This window comes from Lonchura striata, chromosome 5 (assembly GCF_050655825.1).
Source record: "Lonchura striata isolate lonStrDom1 chromosome 5, ASM5065582v1, whole genome shotgun sequence".
NCBI lineage: Eukaryota > Metazoa > Chordata > Aves > Passeriformes > Estrildidae > Lonchura > Lonchura striata.
This window is the reverse complement of record NC_140707.1, coordinates 63,273,000-63,293,847: the sequence shown is the minus strand read 5'-3', so window position 1 is coordinate 63,293,847 and position 20,848 is coordinate 63,273,000. Positions and strand designations below refer to the sequence as shown.

The following is a 20,848-nucleotide window of genomic DNA, read 5'->3' as shown; positions in this document are numbered from 1 at the left end:
AGCGAACTTCCGCGGGGCGGCGGGGTCGCCATGGCGGGTGAGTGAGGGGGGAGCTGCAGGGGGTGAGCGCGGGAGCAGCCAGAGGCGGGGTCCCGGCGTTTTCTCAGCAAACCAACGGGGTTCAAAGTGCCCGTGGTGCTCCGCCAGCCCGCCGGGCTGGTGCTGTCACACCCCGGTGTGCGCCGCGTGTAGCGCCTCGCTCATGCTCCGGTGTAACGGGGTCCCCCATGTGTTTTACCACCTTTCTGTATAAATATCTGAAGGGTGGATGTCAAGAGAATTGAGCCAGGCTCTTCTCGTTAGTGCAAACTAACAGAACAAGAGGCAGTGGGCAGAAACTAATGCACAGGAAGTTCCACGTGAAGATGAGGAAGATTTATTACTATGCAGTGACCGAGCCCTGAAGCAGATGAGCAGAGAGGTTGTGGAGTCTCCTTCGCTGGAGATACCCGGGTATCGCTGGAGAACCGTCTGGACGCAATCCTGTGCCATGTGCTCTGGGATGGCCCTGCTTGAGCAGGGAGGTTGGAGCAGCTGGCCCACTGGGGCCCCTCCCCACCTGACCCATTCTGTGGTTTTGTGTGGACTTTATATCTTTGGATGTGAAGAACTCTTTTCAGGCATCTCTGTGGATAAAAGCTGAAGCTAGCAAACATTCAGGCAGGGTATTTGGCTTGGCTTTGAGCCGTGCTTTGGCTGCCAGGGCAGGACCTGAGGTGCAAAGGTGGAGCTGCTTTGTGTGATCAGACGAAGTGCTGCAGGTTCTTACAGCTGTCTGCCCTCCAAGGAGACACCATGAGACAAGGACTTTGTGCTCAGCAGTAAAGCACCCACCACCTTCAGCAGAACCCTGCCTTTCCCCAAACTCTTGCAGCTCACATGTTGCTGTGAATGAATTCTGACATTCATGTCATGAGCACTGCATGCATGCACGGTAATTGCTGCTGTGATTTCTCTCTGTCGTGCACTGCATTAGCATCTGTTGGTCATTTGATGTCAGGAGACTGCTGGATCTTACAGCACTACAAAGCACTGCTGTCCGTGCTGCAACTACACATCGCAGAATGTGCTTGTGCTTGTTTAATAACATGGTTTTCTTGCAAATAGCAATGGATGAGGAATTAGATTTCATGCCAAATGTAAATTCCATTTTACTTTAATCAATATTTGCCATTAAAGCAAGGAGATCATTCACACAAATAGCTGGTGGACACTGATTTGTTTCTGTCTTTAAATGGCTTCAATATCTTTATTTTCTCATACAGCAAAAAGTCCTCCTGATAGTACTCCAAGAAGGCCTGTTTTATCTGTCAGTGCAAGAAAAATTAAAGATAATGCAGCAGACTGGCATAATTTAATGATGAAATGGGAGAGACTGAATGATAATGGATTTACTACAGCAAACAAAATAGTCAACATGAGGATCAGTGAGCAGTAAGTATGCTAATACACATGAATAAAGACAGCATAAAGATTGCTTTTATTGAGAGATTAATCTGCTTTCTTCACTAGAAAGTTATTTTAGGAGATGGGAAAAGAACACGTCACAGTGGATAAACTAGCTCTTGGATCAAACTCAGCAGTTGCAATTTTTTGGTTACATAAACTATTTACATTCAAATAATATCTAATACAGTAATATTTGCAATAAATGGGAAATGCTTATTTTACATAGTCAAATGTAACATATTTTAAATACTTATATAATGTACCAAGTTAAATCTAATTCTATAAATCTTAGCCCGTGTGAGTTCCCTTATTCTCTTGCATGTTTTACAGTGAGGTGTAAAAAATTCAAGTCAAAAGTTCAGAAGAATTTAAGAAAGAATCAATCATTTGTACAGACAAAAAGTTTTAACAGTGATGACTTAAAACCAACAAAGAATCAACAAAAATACCACACCACAGCCACCATAAAAAACCACAGAAAAACTGAAAAAATCCTCCAACTTTGGTAGAGTTTTTATTTTCATGCTGTAGTGAAAAACCTTAACTAACAGGGCTGTGAGCAGCTTCTCCAGATTCCTGACAGCTGGAGAGGGTTTGTCTGACAGGGTTCTGACAGGTACAAGCTGAGGAATATTTTGCTGTAACGGTGCCAGATGTTGCTTTTGCTCTTTAGCAGCTCTCTCTCTCCAGTCTGGTGTGGGAGAGTCTGCCAGACAGGGCAGATGTCTGCACATTGGCTGCTCTGGGGTCACAGATAAATGTCTTGGCTTAAATTTGCACAAAGGTGAGTTTCTGGTGAGGCACCAGATTGTCCTGTGGAGCAGCTGAAGCCTGGGCATACCTTGTTGATGATGAGAGGACAACCTCCAACACAGGGACAAAGTAAAGAGAGGAAAAGTGTTAAGATCTTACCTGCAAATGTTTTTTCCCACATGGCCAGCTATGCTTTGTGCTATTTTTATGTAGGAATTCTCATAAACAGCCTGTGAGTGAGAGATTTTGTAGGATCAGATCACAAGGATTTTAAATCTGCACTGCTCAAGTAAACCTATATGTAGTTGTTTATGCTGCCTCATGTTTCTGTTTCAGATTTCAAGATAACAAATTGGAGATAGCATGTGATAACAGTGCCACAGAACCTGAAAAGCCAACCCCAAAATACAATGAAGAGCTGGACAATTGCTGTGCAGAATTACTTGAGACCTTAAAGCATATGGTAATACTAATTTTTCAGACTTAGTCTACATGAATCAATTCCAAGTGTGCTCAAGTAACAAGGAAATGTCCCGAAGTGTTTATTGTAGGCAGAAAACTGGGATTTTCATTCATAGTTCTTTGGCTTCAAACCTAAATTGCTGTAAATCCAGATTTTGTGTGATCAGAGGAATTTATTTGCATTTATTTGATTGATTGGTAAATTTCAAAGTTGGTTTTACATCTTCTGTCAGCTTATAGTTCTACTCCCCCCTTTATAAAGTGATGTGGAAACAAATCATACAAAGAATGCATTCCAAAGGTGCACCTGTTTTCTGTTTCTCATCCTGGATATTCCCTCTGTTTAGAACAAAAGAATCAGCAAAGCATAAAGCAGTGCTTTACCTGCCATCATATCCTTGCAGCTGTCTTTGATCATAATGCAGTCACATATTTAGCCTGCCTACCTGTATTTGCTGTGCAGATCTCCTTCTCTGGAGATCTTTTTCTGGATACCTTGCTAGGAATTAATGTCACCTGTCAGTTTGACAGGAAGCAAACAATTTTTTTCTGCCAGATACTGTAATTCAAAGTTGTTATTAAAAATAACTTTTACAGCCTTTTGCCAAACTGGAGGCCCATTAAAAGGATGGTAGATCTATTTTTTATATAGTCAGGATATAGACCTCCAGTACTTAGAAAAAGCAGGAAAGTGGCTAGATTTCCCTTAGATTTTTTTTTTTTTCTGTGGGTAAAATGGTTGGGTATTTTTTTTCCTTGATGTACTCTTATATTCAGACTACAAATGCATTGATGAAAGTTTCTACTCTTCCTGAGGAGCAGGAGTCTAAGCAGTCAGTGTTAGATTGGATACTAAACATAGCTACTATGATCTAATTTATTTTTCATTCCTTAGGAGTTTATATGAGCTTACAGGTTCAGAGATGTATCTGTGGTTTAGCCTGCTTGATGTAAAGATAGTGCCTGCAAGCTCATTTTGGTGTAAATATTCATACCCAAATGCACAGAGTCAGATGAACATGAAGGAAGTGGATGGAATTACCTATTTTTTGAAGCAAGCTGTTAGATCACCCTAGATATATTGTCAGTAGTAGCTTGAGCTGCTTTTCTCACCTGCTGCTGATGTTTTGAAATAAAAGTCATCTTGATATGGTAATGTACAAAAATATCTTGATAGGGCTTGTGCTATACCAGTGTGATGTTTTTTTCCCAGTACTAAATTGCTATAGGAAAAGGTAGGGAGGTGAAAAAATGAGAAGGCTTTAGTATATTTCTACATGTGGGAAACAAAAGAATGTCCAAAACAGTGTCATATCTGCAGGGTTCAAAATTTCTGGGTATCTCGTATTAAGTGTTTATCTAGATTTCAGTTTTGATTCCTGTTTGGAGTTAAAAAATTGTGAGTTAGAAATGTCAGTATTAAATAGCCTTCATAAATAGTGTGTTTTCAAAAAATGTTTAAGATTATAGTAGCCTAATGTTGCTGAGACACTCATTAACATTCCGTGTTTATCGTTTACAGACAAAAATACAACTGAAAATGGAAAAGCTTACTTCAACTACTAAAGCAATCTGTGACTTGGAAACATTCCACCACAGAGCTGGGAATTGCAAGGCTCCCTTCTTTCATACATGGCCCACACCATACTTCTGTAAGTAAAATATTGATTATCTTAGCTAATTACATTGTGTCATCAGTGTCATCTAATTTATGACTGAAAAATAAACCCTCTTATCTGGATGTCTTTTTCCTGAGAGGGAGAGAGTGCTGTCTCCTTTACAATTGACTAATCAATAAACACATGAATGCATCACTTGGTTTAGGGTTACTGCTGATGACTGCCAAGCATTGTCTGACATGCAACAATTACAGCATAGAACTAAATTTGTCAGCAGCTTACAGTGTCCAAGCTGCAACAGCCACATCCTCTGCAGGCAGAGATGAATTTGCAACTTGCTGATGTTAAATTGCAGGCTTAACTACTTGACTTCTTACTTGACATTGAAATTAAATCTTTGAATACAAAGAGCAAGCTATACATCAGTTAATTCTCAAGCAGACAAAGAAAAATACCTCTGATCTCAGTGTCAATCAAGACAAGTAAAGAAATGTTACACTCTACTGTTAATATTAATTCTTTTAGTGTTCACTTGATGGCAAAAGGTACTGCCTCCCAACTGGTATTACCCACTTTAAAACTGTCTGAATTCAAGAGAAGCCTGATTGCATGCAAACCAACTGCCTTCTTTGTGAAAATCATACCTCTGCCTCTTACTTCATTACTACAATTTAGCAGAAATCTTAATGTATTCGTTTCTGCTAGCTTAAAATAATAAGAATGATAAAGACAACTGCTGTCAAAACACCCATTGTGACTGAATCATTTAGTGATGCTGTCTGCTCCATGAAAGACTAAATCCTTCTGAAGATAGTGATAGTTCAGGATAAGTTAGAAGCACAAAATACTTTGTGTAGTAATTTTTTAGGAATTCAAACAGTGAAAGATTACAGATGCATTTTAACCCCCCTACCAGTTTTACTAACTTAACTAGTAACAGTTTTAGCAATAAATGCTTTGGTTTTGGTCTGTTGGGGTGTTTTTTACTGTTGTTTTTCACTGTTGGTATTATTTATTGGTGATCATGCATTGCTGAAGTGCTTTACAGCATGTGAGGGCATCTTTAAGATTAGTTAAAATCAAGAGCAACTCTAAAATGTGAAGTTTGTATTGCAGGATAGCATTACCAAATTTTAAAATCAAATTTCAGTTATTTGAGGAATAGCTGTAACTGATAATATTACCGTGGGTCCTGAGACCAATACCATTGCTTATTCTATAATTAAATGTGAACTCGTATCAAAATCAGCAGCATGTAAAATACATCCCAAAGCTGAGGAAATTGTTTAGCATTTTATAGTCTAATGTAAAAACATCATTAATGCTGTTAAAAAAAAAAAAAAAGATGGCTAAATTTGGGGAATAGCTTATGTAAGGTAGGGGGGTTTTATGATCCATGTATTATAAGTAAAATTTAGCTTTTAGAGAATTGCTGAAATGTTCTGGTAATGTGCTTGGTTTTTCAAACCATTTCAGATGAGGTTTCTCTGAAGCTGTCTGAAATGTACAAGAAGGAACTACAACTCAAGCAAACAATTGTACAAGACATTGCTCATTGTGCTGACCAGGATCTGATGATGGTGTATTTATCATCGTGGCTGTACCAGCCTTACATTGAGAACAGCAGCATGCTGCTGCTCGAAGCCATGCTGCTGGAAACAGGACACAGGCAGTGCTAGAGTTGCAAAGGTTACATGGCTGGCTTCTAGTGATGCTTAGATGAAACTAAACTGGCATATTGCAAGGCTTACCAAGTAAGTTCATTTTTTGTAAAACTTATTAAAAATACTTTTCTCATATTCCTTATTTTGTCTCAGCTGATACTTCTTTTTCTGTGTGGGATTATGTAGTTTTGGTTGTTTTTTATCTATTTTAAGGGCAACACAGAGGCTACATGTAGGAGGCTAAGTCCTCTATAGTCAGAAAGAGGTAAGCACTGCTTAGTAGTCTAGGGGATTCAATACAAATAGAATCTACAGCAAAAAATGTTACTTCCTCCCAAGTCTGGACAGCCTAAAATACCTACAGTCCCTTTTGCCACAGAAATTCAGCACTTGATCTTCTATGGGTTTGTTTTTTGGGTTTTTTTATGAATTAACAGGGCAAATTATTTTGTACTTGATTTATAAGTGGAGGAAAGGAAAGCACAAAAAGGATCCACGTAGTTTGGTATGTGATTTTGAAATGCTGTTGCAGACAATGGTGTAAATTCTGGTTTGGTTTTGATTCTGGTGTTGTTGGTTACTGCAGCAGTGTGAGGGTACATGACCCTCAGAGAGTGATCCAAGCCTGAACCAGCACCAAGGGAAGGTTTAGTACAACTCAGCATTCTGCACTCATTATATAATAAGGTCTTGTCCCTTTTAATTTTTTAACTTTTTTTTTTTTTCAAGGCTGTGCCCCATCTTGTTTGCTCCCTGTCATAGGGCTCAGTGAGTTTTTCCTTGAGTTACTGGTACTGATGTCAATGTGGTTTTGGTTTGAAGGTGTGTCTCTGTCCCTCTGTACTGATAGGAAAAGCAGGGTTACTTATCTAATTAGCCCCAAGCTGAAACCTTGTAAGTTTAGTAAGAGAAATTCCTGCAGTAGCAGGACAGACAGGCATGAATTAAAAAGTTTTCTTGCAAAGTTATTCTGTTGAACAATGAGGTTGTTTCTGGCAGCTAATAAGAGTTCTATTCTTAGCCCACAATTTCAGCATATAAAAAGAAATTCTGCTGTAGCTCAAGGATGAAGTTAGGAACAGATTTGTTGGGTTCTGTTATTTTTTCAGTGGAAGCGTTCCACTTAGTTTAACAGCCACCTTATTTCATCTGAGTTGGGGCAGACCTGTGTCACTATGGAAACATCTCAGTACTTCAAAACTATTTTCCAAGGAGAAAAGATTGGTTCACATATAGAACTGTTCTTTTAAGATGAGGGTAGGTGTATTGTATTTCCCAGCATGTGCAAATTGATGGGGAAGACAAAATTGAAGCAAGTTTTCATTTTCTCCACAGGTGGAAATTGTGGTTTGTTCTCATTTCTTAAGAGGAAAAAAGCTCTTCAGGAAGGGGTCTTCATATTCACAGACCCTCTTGCTTATTGACTGTTGTTGGGTATTGGAAGATTACTGCAAAATCATTGCAGAGATGTTTTGTCATTCTAGCTCTAAGCAGTTGATTGTTATATTTGTAGCCCTCAAATATAATTATTACACAGTCAGTACAAAAGAGTATCATAAAGAATAGCTCACTGCAATAAAAGACTGAAAGACCAACAGAACTTTGCTTTGTATACTACCTTCACTTACAAGGTAGGTCTATCCTCTGACAATTACCACCTCCTAAAAAAAAGAGGGAAAAAACCCAGAACAAAAAGTCATTAATATACAGTACCTTTCACAACTACTCATGAAAGACAACATTTTGGATAATCAAATTTATCTTCTACTTATGCAGCGAAGAAAAAAAACACCAAACACAAAAGCCTAACCCAACTATGTTTAAAGGTTTTGGTTTAGTAGAACAGTTTATTTAATCTGTAAATTGTCTTATGTTTGGATTCAATTTTAGCATTTTTCTTAGTGGTAACAATACCTTGAAAAAAAAATATCAGTACTCATACTCAGTTTAAGAACAATTCTCCTGTCCTTGGTAGACTTGTCTGATTGTCCCAGTAGTTGCATCTATTCAGCAATGAGGTGACACACACATTTTAAGGATATGTTACCACTTTTCAGTAATGTCTGCACATTTAATGTTGTTTGGTTTTTTTTTCACCTGCTAAACTTATTGAAAGAAAAGACAGTGCTCTGGACAACATGCTGGTAGGGGGTCTCCACAAAAATATAATCTGATCCAAGGATCATACTGAAAGTATGACAAAAATTCAAGTAATTTGCCAAGTTTTCTCCCTGCCTAGAGCAACAGTCCCTTTGTATTATGATTAAACAGTACAAGGTAGCATGGAGTTATTGGAAAGGCTGAAGTGTGGAACTCATAAAGGATGCATCATCTGAAAGGGGAAAAAAAAAAGTATAATACCACTCTAACAAAAATAGACCATGACAGACTAAAGCAAAAAAAGAATTTGGTACCTCATTAGGGAAAATTAGATCACTGCTTATGCACCTTCCCATTTATGTCTATGTAACAGCAATTTTTAAAGGTGTGGCTGAACAGTAGACAAGCAACTTAAATACATTTCCAACTGTTCAGTAAAAATCAGATCTTGTTTGAGACTATTTTTGTCTCAACTCAGCAAATGCTTATTTCAGTAAGGATCAGCTAGGCTGTCACATTGTTCCCAGAATGCACAAGTTTGTGGATTATACTTAAACCTGCTCATTTTCCCAGGCAGATTTATGTGCATCAAGTCTAGATGCTAATGAATATTCAAGATAGCTTTTAAAAAGTGCAATAACAGTGTTTTGTAATCTCAGTGGCACAGAAAATGCACATTTTTAACATAGCTTTTATTTTACCCATATACAGCTTGCCAGTACACAGCACATCACTGCTGAACAGCAGTACAACTTACTGCATTTTTAGATGGCTAAAGAGAAAAGGAATTATGTAACAAAAGGAGACAGTGCAAGTTTTAGGGTTGACAAGATTTCCACTTTCTACCCATCCCCAACATATAAAGCAAACAGAACAATGTTAATTCTAGAATTTTTGGTTGCAATGCTGCTAAATTTATATAAACATAAGTTATAAAAAGTACAGGGCATAGAAACAGTTTACAAATAAGTTAAATTTCAATTATCTCAGTATTCACATTAGAAAAATATTCATTTTATAACCAGTCTTTTCCAGAAGAAAGCTTATAGGATTTTCTAATTTATGGCTCCAATTCACTTTGCGAGAGCAAAATATCTTCACTTTGGCCACCTGCTTCCATTGCCAGTAGTGCTTCCACTGTTTCCAAAGGTATCCCTTCGGGTGTGCGAATGTGCATTGTCGTACCACTGGAATCAGTCACAATAACGATGCCTTCTGCCTGAGACAAAACAGCAGTGTCTGGATGAGACAAGATAAGCCCATCTGAAGTCTGAATAAAAATTTGTTCGTGTCCCTGAGACAAAAAATCATGGCTCTCATCAGAAATCTCAAAAGCTACAGTTTCATCTACAGTAACTGTATTTGCCAGCTCGTGTGTTTCCTGTGTCACGCAGGAATATCCACTCTCGTTTTTGAAAGCATTTTCCTGGTTTCCATGAGCAGACAGGGAGGCTCCCTGGACAGCGTCCTGGTGCGACTCAGCCTGAGCACTGTGGGGGTAGTTTATTGGCACGACGTTTGTTGAAAAAGCTTTTTCAAGTTCCTGTAGTTCATCAGTCATATCAGCATTATGGAGTTGCTCAGAACGTTCTTTAATTGCAAAATTCGGGTTTTCTTCTTGCAGTTGATGATATTTTGGACTGTGACCATTTTCTTCACTCGCTGGTAGGCCGGTGCTCTGCCTGGCCACTGCCTGCTCCATCAGGGAGCTGTGGAGTTCAGGAGCTGCCGGTCCCGCCGCGCTCCCGCTCACAAAGCGCGCCTGAAGCAGCCCAGCCGAGCCACCTGCTCCCACAGGCAGCACCACTTCAGCATGCAGCAGAGATGCTTCACCTGCCACATCTGGTCCCTGTATCCCTGCAGGCTGGGGATACTCTATCCTCATTTCCACAGTTTGGGAGAAGGTACCTGAATTTTCACCATCAATTCGAACTCCTGAATCAGCAAGTGAATTATGTTCCTCTGCTGTCTGTAATGTACTTCCAGTTGTACAGCAAGTGATATGCCTATCTTCTGAAATCAGGATTTCTCCATTTAATTGATTAAAGCCTGAAAAGGGGAAAGAAGTATTACTTTGTTAGGCAATCTGATATTGCATGCTAAAAAAACCTATATTTCAGCTATAATTTTGGAGGAAAAGCTAGACTACTTCCCTACTTTGCTTCCCCCAAATTAGCAAACCTGAAGCACCTTACAGGAGTTTCATATACCTTTTCAATGAGAAAGTCACTATAAAAATACGTGATGAATTGTCGAATAGTGATAGTTTATCAAGTATTTCTATATTAAGAGACCTTACACTTAGAGGCAGCATTCTTCTGGTCATCCTGAAAACAACCTGGGCTGAAAGGCAAACTCATTTTTCTTTCATCTGTTATGCAGCCAGTAACATTAAAATATAAAGACTGGCAGGCACAAACTTGTGAGTTTCTCATCCTCATCACTTTAAGTAAGTTGATGGAAGCATTTAAACTTCTGTTTAAATTTCTATTCCTAATAAGGCTCATCCTGGACTCGGACATGTCATTATGTTACTACATATTAATTAGCTGTGCTAAGAGCCCCAGCAGCACTTTTGTCCTGTACCAGAAAAGGTAAAAACCTCAATAAATGCAGTGTTCTAGCAGTTACTTGACCTGGACCTGACCAGGGTCCCAAACCCTGAAAGTAGATGGACAATAACTATTAAGCTGCAGTAGTATGAGCAGTCAGTCTTTAATAATAAAGGTCAAAAGGAACAAGTTAGCTGGTTTGGATTTGGATTTTTTTTGTTATGAAAGATACGATTGCACAAAAAAGGAGACTTAACACTGCAGAGAGGACTATTTTTAACATTTTGCACTGTAGACTAGCAAACACCCTACTAGCAGGTGCAAGCAAAATGTAATTTTAAGAACTCATAGCCCAGAAGAAAATGATTGTGCAGCAAGAAGTAAGCATGGTCATGCAGAGAGCCTTTAAGAGAAAGAAAATCTAACCAAGGGAAACAACAATAACCACTGACTGAAAGACATACAAAGGGCAAAAGCAAAGGCACTTACAGCAACACCAAAACAAGGTATTTGCAAAGTGGATGGCACTGAGAGACATATCTTACTAGAGATTTACTTTTCTTTCACTGCTCCCCTGCCAATCTGAAGGGCAGCAGGATGAAACACGAATGAATAAAAAGGGAAACAGCTGAAGACTGTGGTGCAAAATGGTGCCTCAATTCAATGATTGATACAGGACAGCCTACACCAGCTCTCCCTTTCCCTCAAGTTCCACAAAGCTCTGGTAATTCTGCTACTGTAGCTGGCTGGGGCCAAGAGGAAGGATGTGCACTCTGCTTCCTCCTCCTCTGCTCTCCCACACATGGTCATGCACTCAGAGGGAGAGGACAGACAGGAAGCACACAGCACAGGACTGTACTATGCCCATAAGTAGTATCAATCACTGATTATCATGCATCCAGGATTGAGCTACTGTTGTCTGCATCATCTGTAACTTTTCCCTCCTCATGAGGCCTTTTCAGTTAAACAGCTGCTTTTGAAAGACCTGGGAAGCAAGTTAAGAGATGAAACTGTAAGACAAAAACCACAGTAGCTTGAAGAACAAAGATTTGTTCAGCTCCACCATAAACAGAACAGAACTGGAATATCTGAAGAGGTTACCATCTTTTTCAAACAGTGTACACAAATTCCCACTCCTTTCTTTCACTTCATCTTGACTGGCATAAGCATTGTTCACATTTTCTGTTACATCTTCTAACTTGGTCCTTTTGGCTGGTGGCAACACTTCTTCCCCTGAGCTCTGTCAATACAAGAGATGATTAACTGCAGCCCTGTAACACTTGACAATATTGGAAAAGATAACTGTGGGAACATCTTGGCAGTGAACTGATGATCCTTGAAAACAGGATTTACACTAAAGGTCTTCCTTAGAGGTAAGGATTTAAACACAACCCTCACACTTCACCAAAACTCCAAGGGGACAAAACACAGCTCTCTGCTACAGCTATAAAAAGCCTGAAGCTCATCAACTGACTTGTCAGAAAGAAAGAAACTGTTTTCATGCCCCTCTATCCAATTAGCACAGCAATCACTTCTCCAGTGCCTGAATCTGCTGTAGGTTAGGCCATTTCCTCTAACACAGGCTGGAATCTGTGGAGCCCCCAGTTACCAGCACCTCCGTTAAGTTCTGTTGTCCCTGTATCAAATACCTGTAAGACTTTGATCCTCAATCCTGAATGATTGAGGATCACTACCAAGTGTCTTCCCAAAGGACATACTTAGTGTGCTAGCTCATATGCCCTGCTATGATACCACAGCAGAGTACTTTCAGTATTTCTGAACACCACATTTTAACATTACTCAGATAATACCAGCGTGATTTTGTAAGGAATAACTATGCATTTTTAAAAGTTTTAATTTGTCTTAGTTTCATTGTTAATTTTCACAGAGGTGTTCCATACCTCAGCTAACCGTTTTTGTCCCAGTACGTCCACAGGAACTTGCTCACTAACCATTTTAATTACACATTGTGAATAAGACTCTGCACCTTGCATCTTCTCTTCTCCACTGAGTATTTCTGTGATTCCTAGAGATTCAGCAACCTTCAAAAACAGAAGGAAAATAGTAAAAGTTAGCCTCTCAGATCTGAATACATACATGCTGAAATACAGATTAGTTTTCTTAAAACTGAACTAGAACTACATCATGGCAATCACCTCAGCTCAGTGCAAGTATTTAGACTCCCATGTTTTCTACTAGCCTTCACACTGACACATGACCTTCATCTGAAGGTGACTGTTGACAGGCAAACTTGAAAGAATTATGGTTATATATAGAATCCAGGGACAGTTACTTAGAGCAGTGTTTAATAATTATTGAGGTTCTCCATCATATAAAAACATCTAAGCCTTCTGTTTAGAGTATCTCTGCATAGTGAAGGCCTTTTCCCCCCTCCCCATATTCCATTCCTGTGCTTCATCCTTACATAGGTGTGCTACCATCCAGCTTCTCAAGGCTAGGTTTTGGGGTTTGGTTTGGTCTTGTTCTTCTTTTTTAAAGAGCATCATTCTATATTAAGAATGCACATGAACAGCAAAGAGAAGAAAGAAAGAGATTTCATCTGTCTTTCCAGATACAGCTCCATAAACAATGAATCTGGAGTCACTGAAATAATAGTTTGCAATTTTATTAACATAGTCACTACCTTTCACATTTGTTAATGTGACTGAACTGCATAGATGCATTCAGTTTGCCCTCATTTTGCAATCAAATTACTTGCCTCTAAATCAAGGTCACTAATTTTAAATATAGACCCCCCCCCATTCCTGATCAAACATCAGGATGTACTTTGATTAGTGGTTAATGCTAAATAAATCTTGCAGTAACATGTAGCTTTATACTACCCTAGATATGCAAGGCAGGTATCAGCACTGCTAGAATTGTTTTCTTATCTCTCCAGTTGTATCCACTGATATATACTAGAATTGTGGTTTTATTATGGATTTCTTTTTCTTCTTGGTAAGTTGTTGGAATTTTCACAATAATGTCTATTTTTGCTAATTAAAAGTAATGTTGTTTTCAAATAAATTTACCTGTATGAGAAAGCTTATCAGAGAAAATTAAAAATGCAAGGTATCTAAAATAAAGCAAGCAAACCAAACAATCAATCATAATTTCAAACAAAGTGATTTATTACCTTAGCATCTTTTATTTCAATAGGCTGTTGGCAATTCACAGAATCAGAATTACTGAGGTGATCATAAGCCATTTTCTTTACCATGTTATGCAAATCTTCAAACTCCCTATACACATCTGGAAAGTAAGCTTTGGCTGGGTGTCCTTTTTCCACCTAGGAATAAGAGGGGAATAAAAACGGGCATGTTTCTCCCTCCCTATACTTTAAAAAAGGATGAAATTAAGTTCTGTCAATTTTGTTCTGTTCAACATTTTAAAATAGAAACATTAAGTCAAAAGACTCTGGAATATTCAAAATGCCACTGAACCAGGCAGCAAAAAGTAAGGCTTTGAGTTGAGACCTACCAGAGTTTTGCCTGTGTAAGACTGAAGTGATGTGTAGAACATCTACATGCTGCATGATATTAATTTAGGAAATTCAATTATGTCTCTAAAGCAATCTTTTTATGTCTACCAATGGATGTATCCCTAAAATAATTCAATATTTTTACATAAAAACTCACCTTCATCAACAGGAATTCATACACTGTAACAAGCTTTGTAAGACGTGGGAGAGCCAGCTCCATTAAGTCTTCATTATCACATTGTTGTATTAGCTGTCAAAATCCAAAATGAGATTATTAGGAAAAAGCAGCCCACACATTTTGCACCCCATTTTCAGAACATAAAATATCAGTACTTTTTTTTTATAAATATGCTGTATGTTTAGGCAGCTTTAAGAATAGATGCAAACTAACTCCAAAACGGGCTAAGTTAGAAAAGCTCAAATAATTACTACTCATGTACAGACAAAATTCAGTCCCACAAATGTGGCCAATTCATAGAAAGAACAGCAACCTCAGTAGCTTTAGTAGCCATAAAGGATCTATAACATACAAAAAACGAAGAACAAGTTGTGTTACTTGGATTGTAATCCCCATTCTATCATCCCTCAAGACCTTCTTTGTAGGTTTGTTTTGGGATTTTTTGGTTCTTTTCATTATTTCTTTTACTGTGTTGGAGGAGATACGTAGTAGTAGCTAGTTCCAGAAAAAGGGTAGCAGGAATATATCTACATGTCAGAAGTCCCTTTCCAAACCCAGTTCCCATTTTCCTTTCTTCCAGTATTCTGCTGGAAGTATTTTTTTCTTAAAAGACAACTTAATGTTTTCATCTTGGAAGCCCCATCTAAGACATTCACCTTGTCCATACATGAGGATGCAAAAAAAAAATTTTTTTTGAAAATTATTCATTGAAAATAAGTGACTAAAAAAAAAGGTGGAGGGGAAATAAAAATACTCGTGAAGTAATTGCAGAAGAGAACCATACCTCTTTTAACCTAGCTTTTCTTCTGAATACATTGTGTTCTGCTGACACACTACTAAGTGACTTTGAAGGGGACTGACCAGGTCTGCTAAGCCTTCCAGAACCCCTGGATCTTCCACCCATCCTGGGTCGACCACGTCTCTTTGGTCGTTTGGGTCTTCCAGGTGCTTTTGGTGTTACAGGTCCCCAGTGTCCTGAACTGGTTTCATTTGGTTGTTCTGCCAACAAGTGTCTGCTTTTCTCAGACTCTGATGCCTTAATTAAAAGAAAAAGTGGTTATTCACCATTTTAAACAGTTTTGAGGAAGACAATTTTAAAATTAAGTTTGTCATCTATGCAAACAATAAATAGCAACTGCAAAGCTGGATACAAGCATAACTTGCAAAGAAAGTTGTGAAATAAATCTAACACATTAGTTAAGACTCCTACTTCTGCATCACATATATGTCATTATTTGCAAAGTTAGCATTTTTGAACCACAAGATGTCATACAAAAGAAAAAAAAATAAATAAACAGAATGAAACAAGTGGTTTAAGTGGGTTAAATACATTTAATATTTTTGAAGTAAAATATATCCTCTTTAGATAAAGAGGCTGTAGAAATAAAACTTAATTAGCAGTAAAACATACTCCATACTCAGAATAATTTGGGTTTCATTGTAACCACATCAAAACATTAGAAGAAAAACAAAACCTCTTGACACCATGAACAGTGACAAGCCCAGTAATTAAATACCAAAACGTACTGCCCAGTTATCACATTCCAAAATCCTGTCTTCCCTAGGAACACAGCTATGAAGCAGCTTCTGTTATAAGATCACACAGAAAGTCTAAGTACCTTTTATATGTTTAAGTTATAATGATAATTTCAGTGTAAAACTTTTTAACTGTTCAAAGCAGTGATTTCTTACTTAAGCATCTTCCCTTCCAAGCTAGAATTTCTAAAAATGTTCCAGTATCTTTCAAGAAATTAGTTTATAATAGTACTGAGTTACATCAGGCTTCTTTGCATAATCTGCACATTTGCATCCCAACATTCAGTAACTCCCTACTATTCTACTGATTAGGAAAGCTCTATAAATGGCAAATTTATGTCAGTTCTATCCAGGGATTAAATTACTAAATTAGTTCCAAATTTGACACAGGATTAGGGGTTGAGCATGGGGATCTTGATTGGCTTCCTGTCTGTATCAAACAACTACAATAATTCAGAGAGCAGACGTCAGTATTCTGCAATTCTCTTTTTTCAGAGATCATAACTAAGTGTAGAGGATGAGGGAAGGTTTGTTTGCTGTAAATTTTCACTTTCCTGAGAACAACTTCACAATTACAAAGACAAGTAACAAATGTGACACCCCTACATCTAAACGAGTACTTTTTCCTAACCAGCAGTTGCATCAGCTCTTGCTGCAAAATGTTAAGAGTCATTTCAATATTAAAAGAGAAACTTTTCTTTGAAGTGACCAGCTTAGAACAGGAAAATATTTGCAGCTGAGGCAGCTTCCACCCCAGACTCAAATTTTACCAGTGTTTGGTGTGCAGGGTTTCAAAGCCTCACTTTGAAAACATGCTCTAGGAAAAGTTGCAGTTCACTGTTGTGTTCCAAATAAGAGAATTTTTCTGTGATGACATTATTTCAGCAAGAGAAAATGAGAGAGCAGATGATGTGTTTCTGTCTACTAAAGGCTGTAACTGAACAACAGTGTTCTTATCCAAATGCAGAGAAGAATGTCATTTATGCAGACAAGGTGAAAACTGTATGTCAGAAACACAGTAAGAAATGAACACTCAGTGAACATTTAGTTCTATGTGCCTGTGTAAGGGTACTCTTGCTGCAGCACTGGAAGAGACAATTTGATTTTTAAAGGACTTCAATGGGAAATTTGCCTAATGTAGTCTATCAGTGTATATTTCTGAGCAGTACAAGACTGTGCAGCTATAGAACTGCCATTCTACTTTCCACATAATTGACAAGTTTTCTAAGTAACACTTTACCTGTTCTCCACCCTTTGAATCAACAGTTTCTTCCAGACTGGTAGCTAGTGCTTTTTCATGACTTAAAGTGACAGCAGCTGAATCCAAATGTGCTGGACTCATAATTTCCTCTTCCACAAACATACTTCCATTAGGCTTATTTAGAGGTATTTTCTGAGGTGAAGGCTCCAGCTGTCCATGGTCTGGGTTAAGTTTATAATGTCTTGCTAATCCTCCTTTTCCTATGTAAGATTTTTCACAAGTCTGACATTTAAAGGTCTTGGGTTTCAGATTATAATTTGAAGAACTGAATAATGCATCCTTTCCCTTCACCTTTCCTTCTTCATCATCTTCTATACTCAGCTCAGAGTAGTCATCAGAATCAGACTGATGACCATCAGCCAAATCCTCCATTTTAATAAATTTATAATCTTTAGCTTTGTATTTGGGGGGGCGTGAAATCCGTCCAGAACGAGTTTTAACCTTCAAAGATTTCTTTAACTTGTCATCCTTTTGCTTTTTTTCAAGGCATGGTGTACTTGCTGAACTGGCTGCAGCCATGGTAGGATTTGGAGACCCTGAAGCCGATGCTGTGGCACAAGTAGCCCTCTGTCCATTCACCATCTTAGATGGGGGAATCTTGTCCACAGACACTGACCCATGAGATGGCAAAGGCCTCTGCATAAGCAACTGAAGCGGAGACTCAGAAGAACTGTGCACGAGTAGCTGCTGCTGCTCAGTTCCTGAAACAGGCTGTATCCTAATTAACTGGGGATTAATAATGCCAGCTCCTGGTATGCTAGATTTCCTACCAACTGGCTGACTCAGCGTTATAGTTTTGGACTGGATTGGTGCCAATGATGTCATTGACCCTTCAGTTTCCTTCATCTGTCTTGGCTGAACTTGGACACAAATGGCTTCCAGCTGCTTTTGTGGAAAAAATGAAAAGTTGCAATTATACAAATACAGTATTAATAAATAAATACAATAGTTAAGAGATAATACACACATTCCCTTAAAGCAAAGCATGAAGAAACTGCTACACATCATCAACTTTCCATCTTAATGCATCAAAACAGATTCCCTTCCTTCAAGCTATGGGTTTTCCTGCGCATTTTCTGCTGTGACTGAGGCTCAAGTAAAGCATGTAAAGTTTGCTCTGAGGCCATGTCACAGCTTTGTTTCCTGCTAGCAGGCCTGTCTGGAATAGCAGAGTCAATGCCTTCACCAAGGCACGTCCATAACCTTTAGCAAACCCCACACACAGGAAAACTACAGTCTGCTACATGACACAGCCCCAATACCCAGTCCAGGACATGTCGTAATGTGTGTTCGCTTCACAAAAACTTTGTGGTGATGATTCACAGAATCAGATGTTACTGTTCATCTCCCTTACAGTTTCTCTGCCGCATCCAAATTTCTGCTTCAGTCCAAATCAATCACTTCATAACCTACACCCCAAAGGTGGGTTGAAAGCCCAGGGACTATCTCACCTGCATGAGGCATGCAGTAACTTCCTGTGTATCACCACTTAACCACTACGAAACAGCTCTTCTAAGCTGTTCTTGGCTGCACGTGTTGTCAAACCGAAATACTGACCACAGCAGCTATTAGCTACATTCAAACACGGATTTTCCTAAACCACATTAAAAACTGTGCCTTTGAGCTATGGGAGTGGAGTCTACACCCTTGAGCAGGTGTGACTGAAAAGAACGGGAAGAAAAAATTATCAGAAAGGATTAAACTCGCCGGAGCCGTGGTTTTCATCACCAGCGGAGCGCCGCAGCCTCCCTCCCCCCCAAGCCCCGGGGTTACCTTCTGCGGGAGGAGGCGGGCGGCCGCCGCGGCCCTGCCCTGCTGCAGGGCGACCTGCTGGGCCACGCTCTGAAGCTGCCGGGCGGCGTTCTGCATGAAGCCGCCCGCGGGGCAGGGCTGCGGCGGGGCCGCCGCCGGCTTCAGCTGCTCGTGGGCCTTGCTCACTTGCTCGATGACCCGCCGGAGCTCCGCGGGGGCCAGCGGCGCGGCGGCGGGACGGGGCGGCGGGGGCGGCCCCGGACTCTCCAGCAGCCGCCGCTGCTCGCCGGCGCTCAGTCCCGCGCCCTCCGCCCGCAGGTACAGCACGGCGCCGCTCGCCGCCCCTCCGCCGGCTTCCAGCGCGGCCAAGCTCTGCACCAGCTCCTCCGTCACCGCCAGCAGCTCCGCGCCGCTGCCGCCGCCCTCCTCTCGCCCCGCCGCCGCGCCGGGGGGCGCCCCGTGGGTCCCGGGGGGCTCGTCCTCAGCGGGCGGAGGGGGCGGCAGGGCCCCGGCGCCCCCCGCCCCGGGAGCCGCCATCTTGGCAGGCGCGGGCGGGCGGGCGCCGCATCGGCGGCTGCCCCCGGCGGTGTCGGCAGCGCGGGCGATGCGCGGGGCACCGGCGGCGGGGCCAATGGCGCCCCCGGCAGCGCCCGCCGCGCCCCCCGGGGCGGGGCCGCCCGGCGCCGACGGCGGCTCGCGTGGGCTAAACCCGGCGGAGGTGCGCCCGGGGCTCCTGGCCCCGCGGGCGGAGTTACCCCGAGTTGGGTTTCCCCGGTGTTTGAGCCGAGTCTGTACCGAGTCGCAGTACAAGAGGGACGTGGAGCTCCTAGAGCGGGTGCAGTGGGGGATGGTTGAGGGACTGGAGCGTCTGTCTTACGAGGAAAGGATGAGGGAGTCGCGCCTTTCCAGCCTCGAGAAGAGACGACTCAGGGGGGACCTCGTGTCTGTGTATAAATATTTAAAGGGGCTTATGCCAAGAGAATGGATCCACGCCCTTTTCGGAGGTGCCAGCCCCTGGGATACGGGACAACTGATGCACAGAAAGTTCCACCTGAACATGGGGAAGAACTTAACAGTGCAGGTTACTGAGCACTGGAACAGGTTGCTCCGAGAGATTGTGGAGTCTCCCTCAACTGGAGATATCCCCGAACGGGCTGGACGCAATCCTCTGCCGTGTGCTGTAGGACAAGTGTGCTTTAGCAGGGAGGTTGGACGAATTATGGTCTCCTCCAAAGTGACCCATTCAGTGAGTGTGTGCTCCACCACTCGCTCTCACCGGGCGGGGGAGCGGGTGTCACGCGGGAAGGACAACCCACCCGGCAGGAAAGAGCCCGAAGGGGTCACCCGAGCACGCTGTAGCCGACCCGCGCTCCGCCGGGCTCCTTTAGCCGCAGGAGCGCCATGAAGCTCGGTCCGTGCTGCAGCCGCCCTGCGCGCTCGAGCCCCGCACAGACAGACAGACAGACACGCCCGCGGCCGTGCCCTTGTACAGAGGTCAACGCCCCGTCTCAGCAGAACTGTGTGAGGTGGGTGGGCATCGCTGGGACAAATCAGAGAGACGAAAATAAGAATGAGGGAAAGAAAAAAGAAACAAAATACAAATTAATGTGGCCCGTACGGGGATCGAACCCGCGACCTTGGCGTTATTAGCACCACGCTCTAACCAACTGAGCTAACCGGCCAGCTGACTCTGGCCCTGCCTCTGGGATAAATAAAGATAATTCTATGCCAATGTTTTACCCTTTGCCCGAGGTGGCAAAGGCAATGGACTGGGAGAGGAACCTCCTCGGCCACAGGAGCGCCGGAGCCGGGCCCGCGCATACGGAAACACGCTTAACCCCTAAGCAAAACCAAAAACAAATCGGAAAACTCTTCCCTGCCTAGCGAGTGATGCAGGGCCTGGTAAGGGAACAACTGTAACGCGGGGTCGGGGATAACTTCGCCTCTCAGTCAATAGGCTAATACTTCTTCAAGCTTACTAAGATATGATTCAAGCTACTTTTAATTAAAATATTTGAACATTCTTAAAAATCATCTACTA

The 20,848-nt window shown here is 41.3% G+C and overlaps 2 protein-coding genes and 1 non-coding gene across 10 annotated transcripts; 1 reads left to right on the top strand and 2 right to left on the bottom strand.

The window, feature by feature from the left end:
• Positions 1–3: 3 nt before the first annotated feature.
• CINP (cyclin dependent kinase 2 interacting protein) lies at positions 4–10,792 on the top strand. Of its 6 annotated transcripts, none has more exons than XR_002466411.4 (6): positions 4–37; positions 1,266–1,434; positions 2,539–2,665; positions 4,187–4,316; positions 5,760–6,037; positions 9,672–10,792. XR_002466411.4 is itself a non-coding variant. In XM_021541383.4 (5 exons), exons 1-5 carry the CDS (start codon positions 31–33, stop codon positions 5,960–5,962), a joined length of 636 nt encoding a protein of 211 aa, XP_021397058.3. In that variant the 5' UTR covers positions 4–30; the 3' UTR covers positions 5,963–6,082. The 6 variants fall into 6 exon arrangements, 2 of the variants coding, with proteins under 2 accessions (XP_021397058.3, XP_085436890.1); XR_014955775.1 differs by having other exon boundaries at positions 4–934; XR_004148373.3 differs by lacking the exon at positions 9,672–10,792 and adding an exon at positions 7,283–7,547.
• ZNF839 (zinc finger protein 839) lies at positions 7,763–19,359 on the bottom strand. 3 transcript variants are annotated; one of them, XM_021541349.3, is made up of 8 exons: positions 18,829–19,359; positions 17,035–17,940; positions 15,043–15,294; positions 14,238–14,330; positions 13,736–13,888; positions 12,501–12,641; positions 11,701–11,839; positions 7,763–10,096 (listed from the first exon to the last, which is right to left on the bottom strand). In XM_021541349.3, exons 1-8 carry the CDS (start codon positions 19,342–19,344, stop codon positions 9,108–9,110), a joined length of 3,189 nt encoding a protein of 1,062 aa, XP_021397024.3. In that variant the 5' UTR covers positions 19,345–19,359; the 3' UTR covers positions 7,763–9,107. The 3 variants fall into 3 exon arrangements, with proteins under 3 accessions (XP_021397024.3, XP_077640085.2, XP_085436886.1); XM_077783959.2 differs by having other exon boundaries at positions 12,552–12,641; XM_085580760.1 differs by having other exon boundaries at positions 17,035–17,937.
• A 1,056-nt stretch (positions 19,360–20,415) lies between these two features.
• TRNAI-AAU (transfer RNA isoleucine (anticodon AAU)) lies at positions 20,416–20,489 on the bottom strand. Its single transcript has one exon. It is a non-coding gene; the product is annotated as a tRNA-Ile (tRNA).
• Between the last annotated feature and the right edge of the window lie 359 nt (positions 20,490–20,848).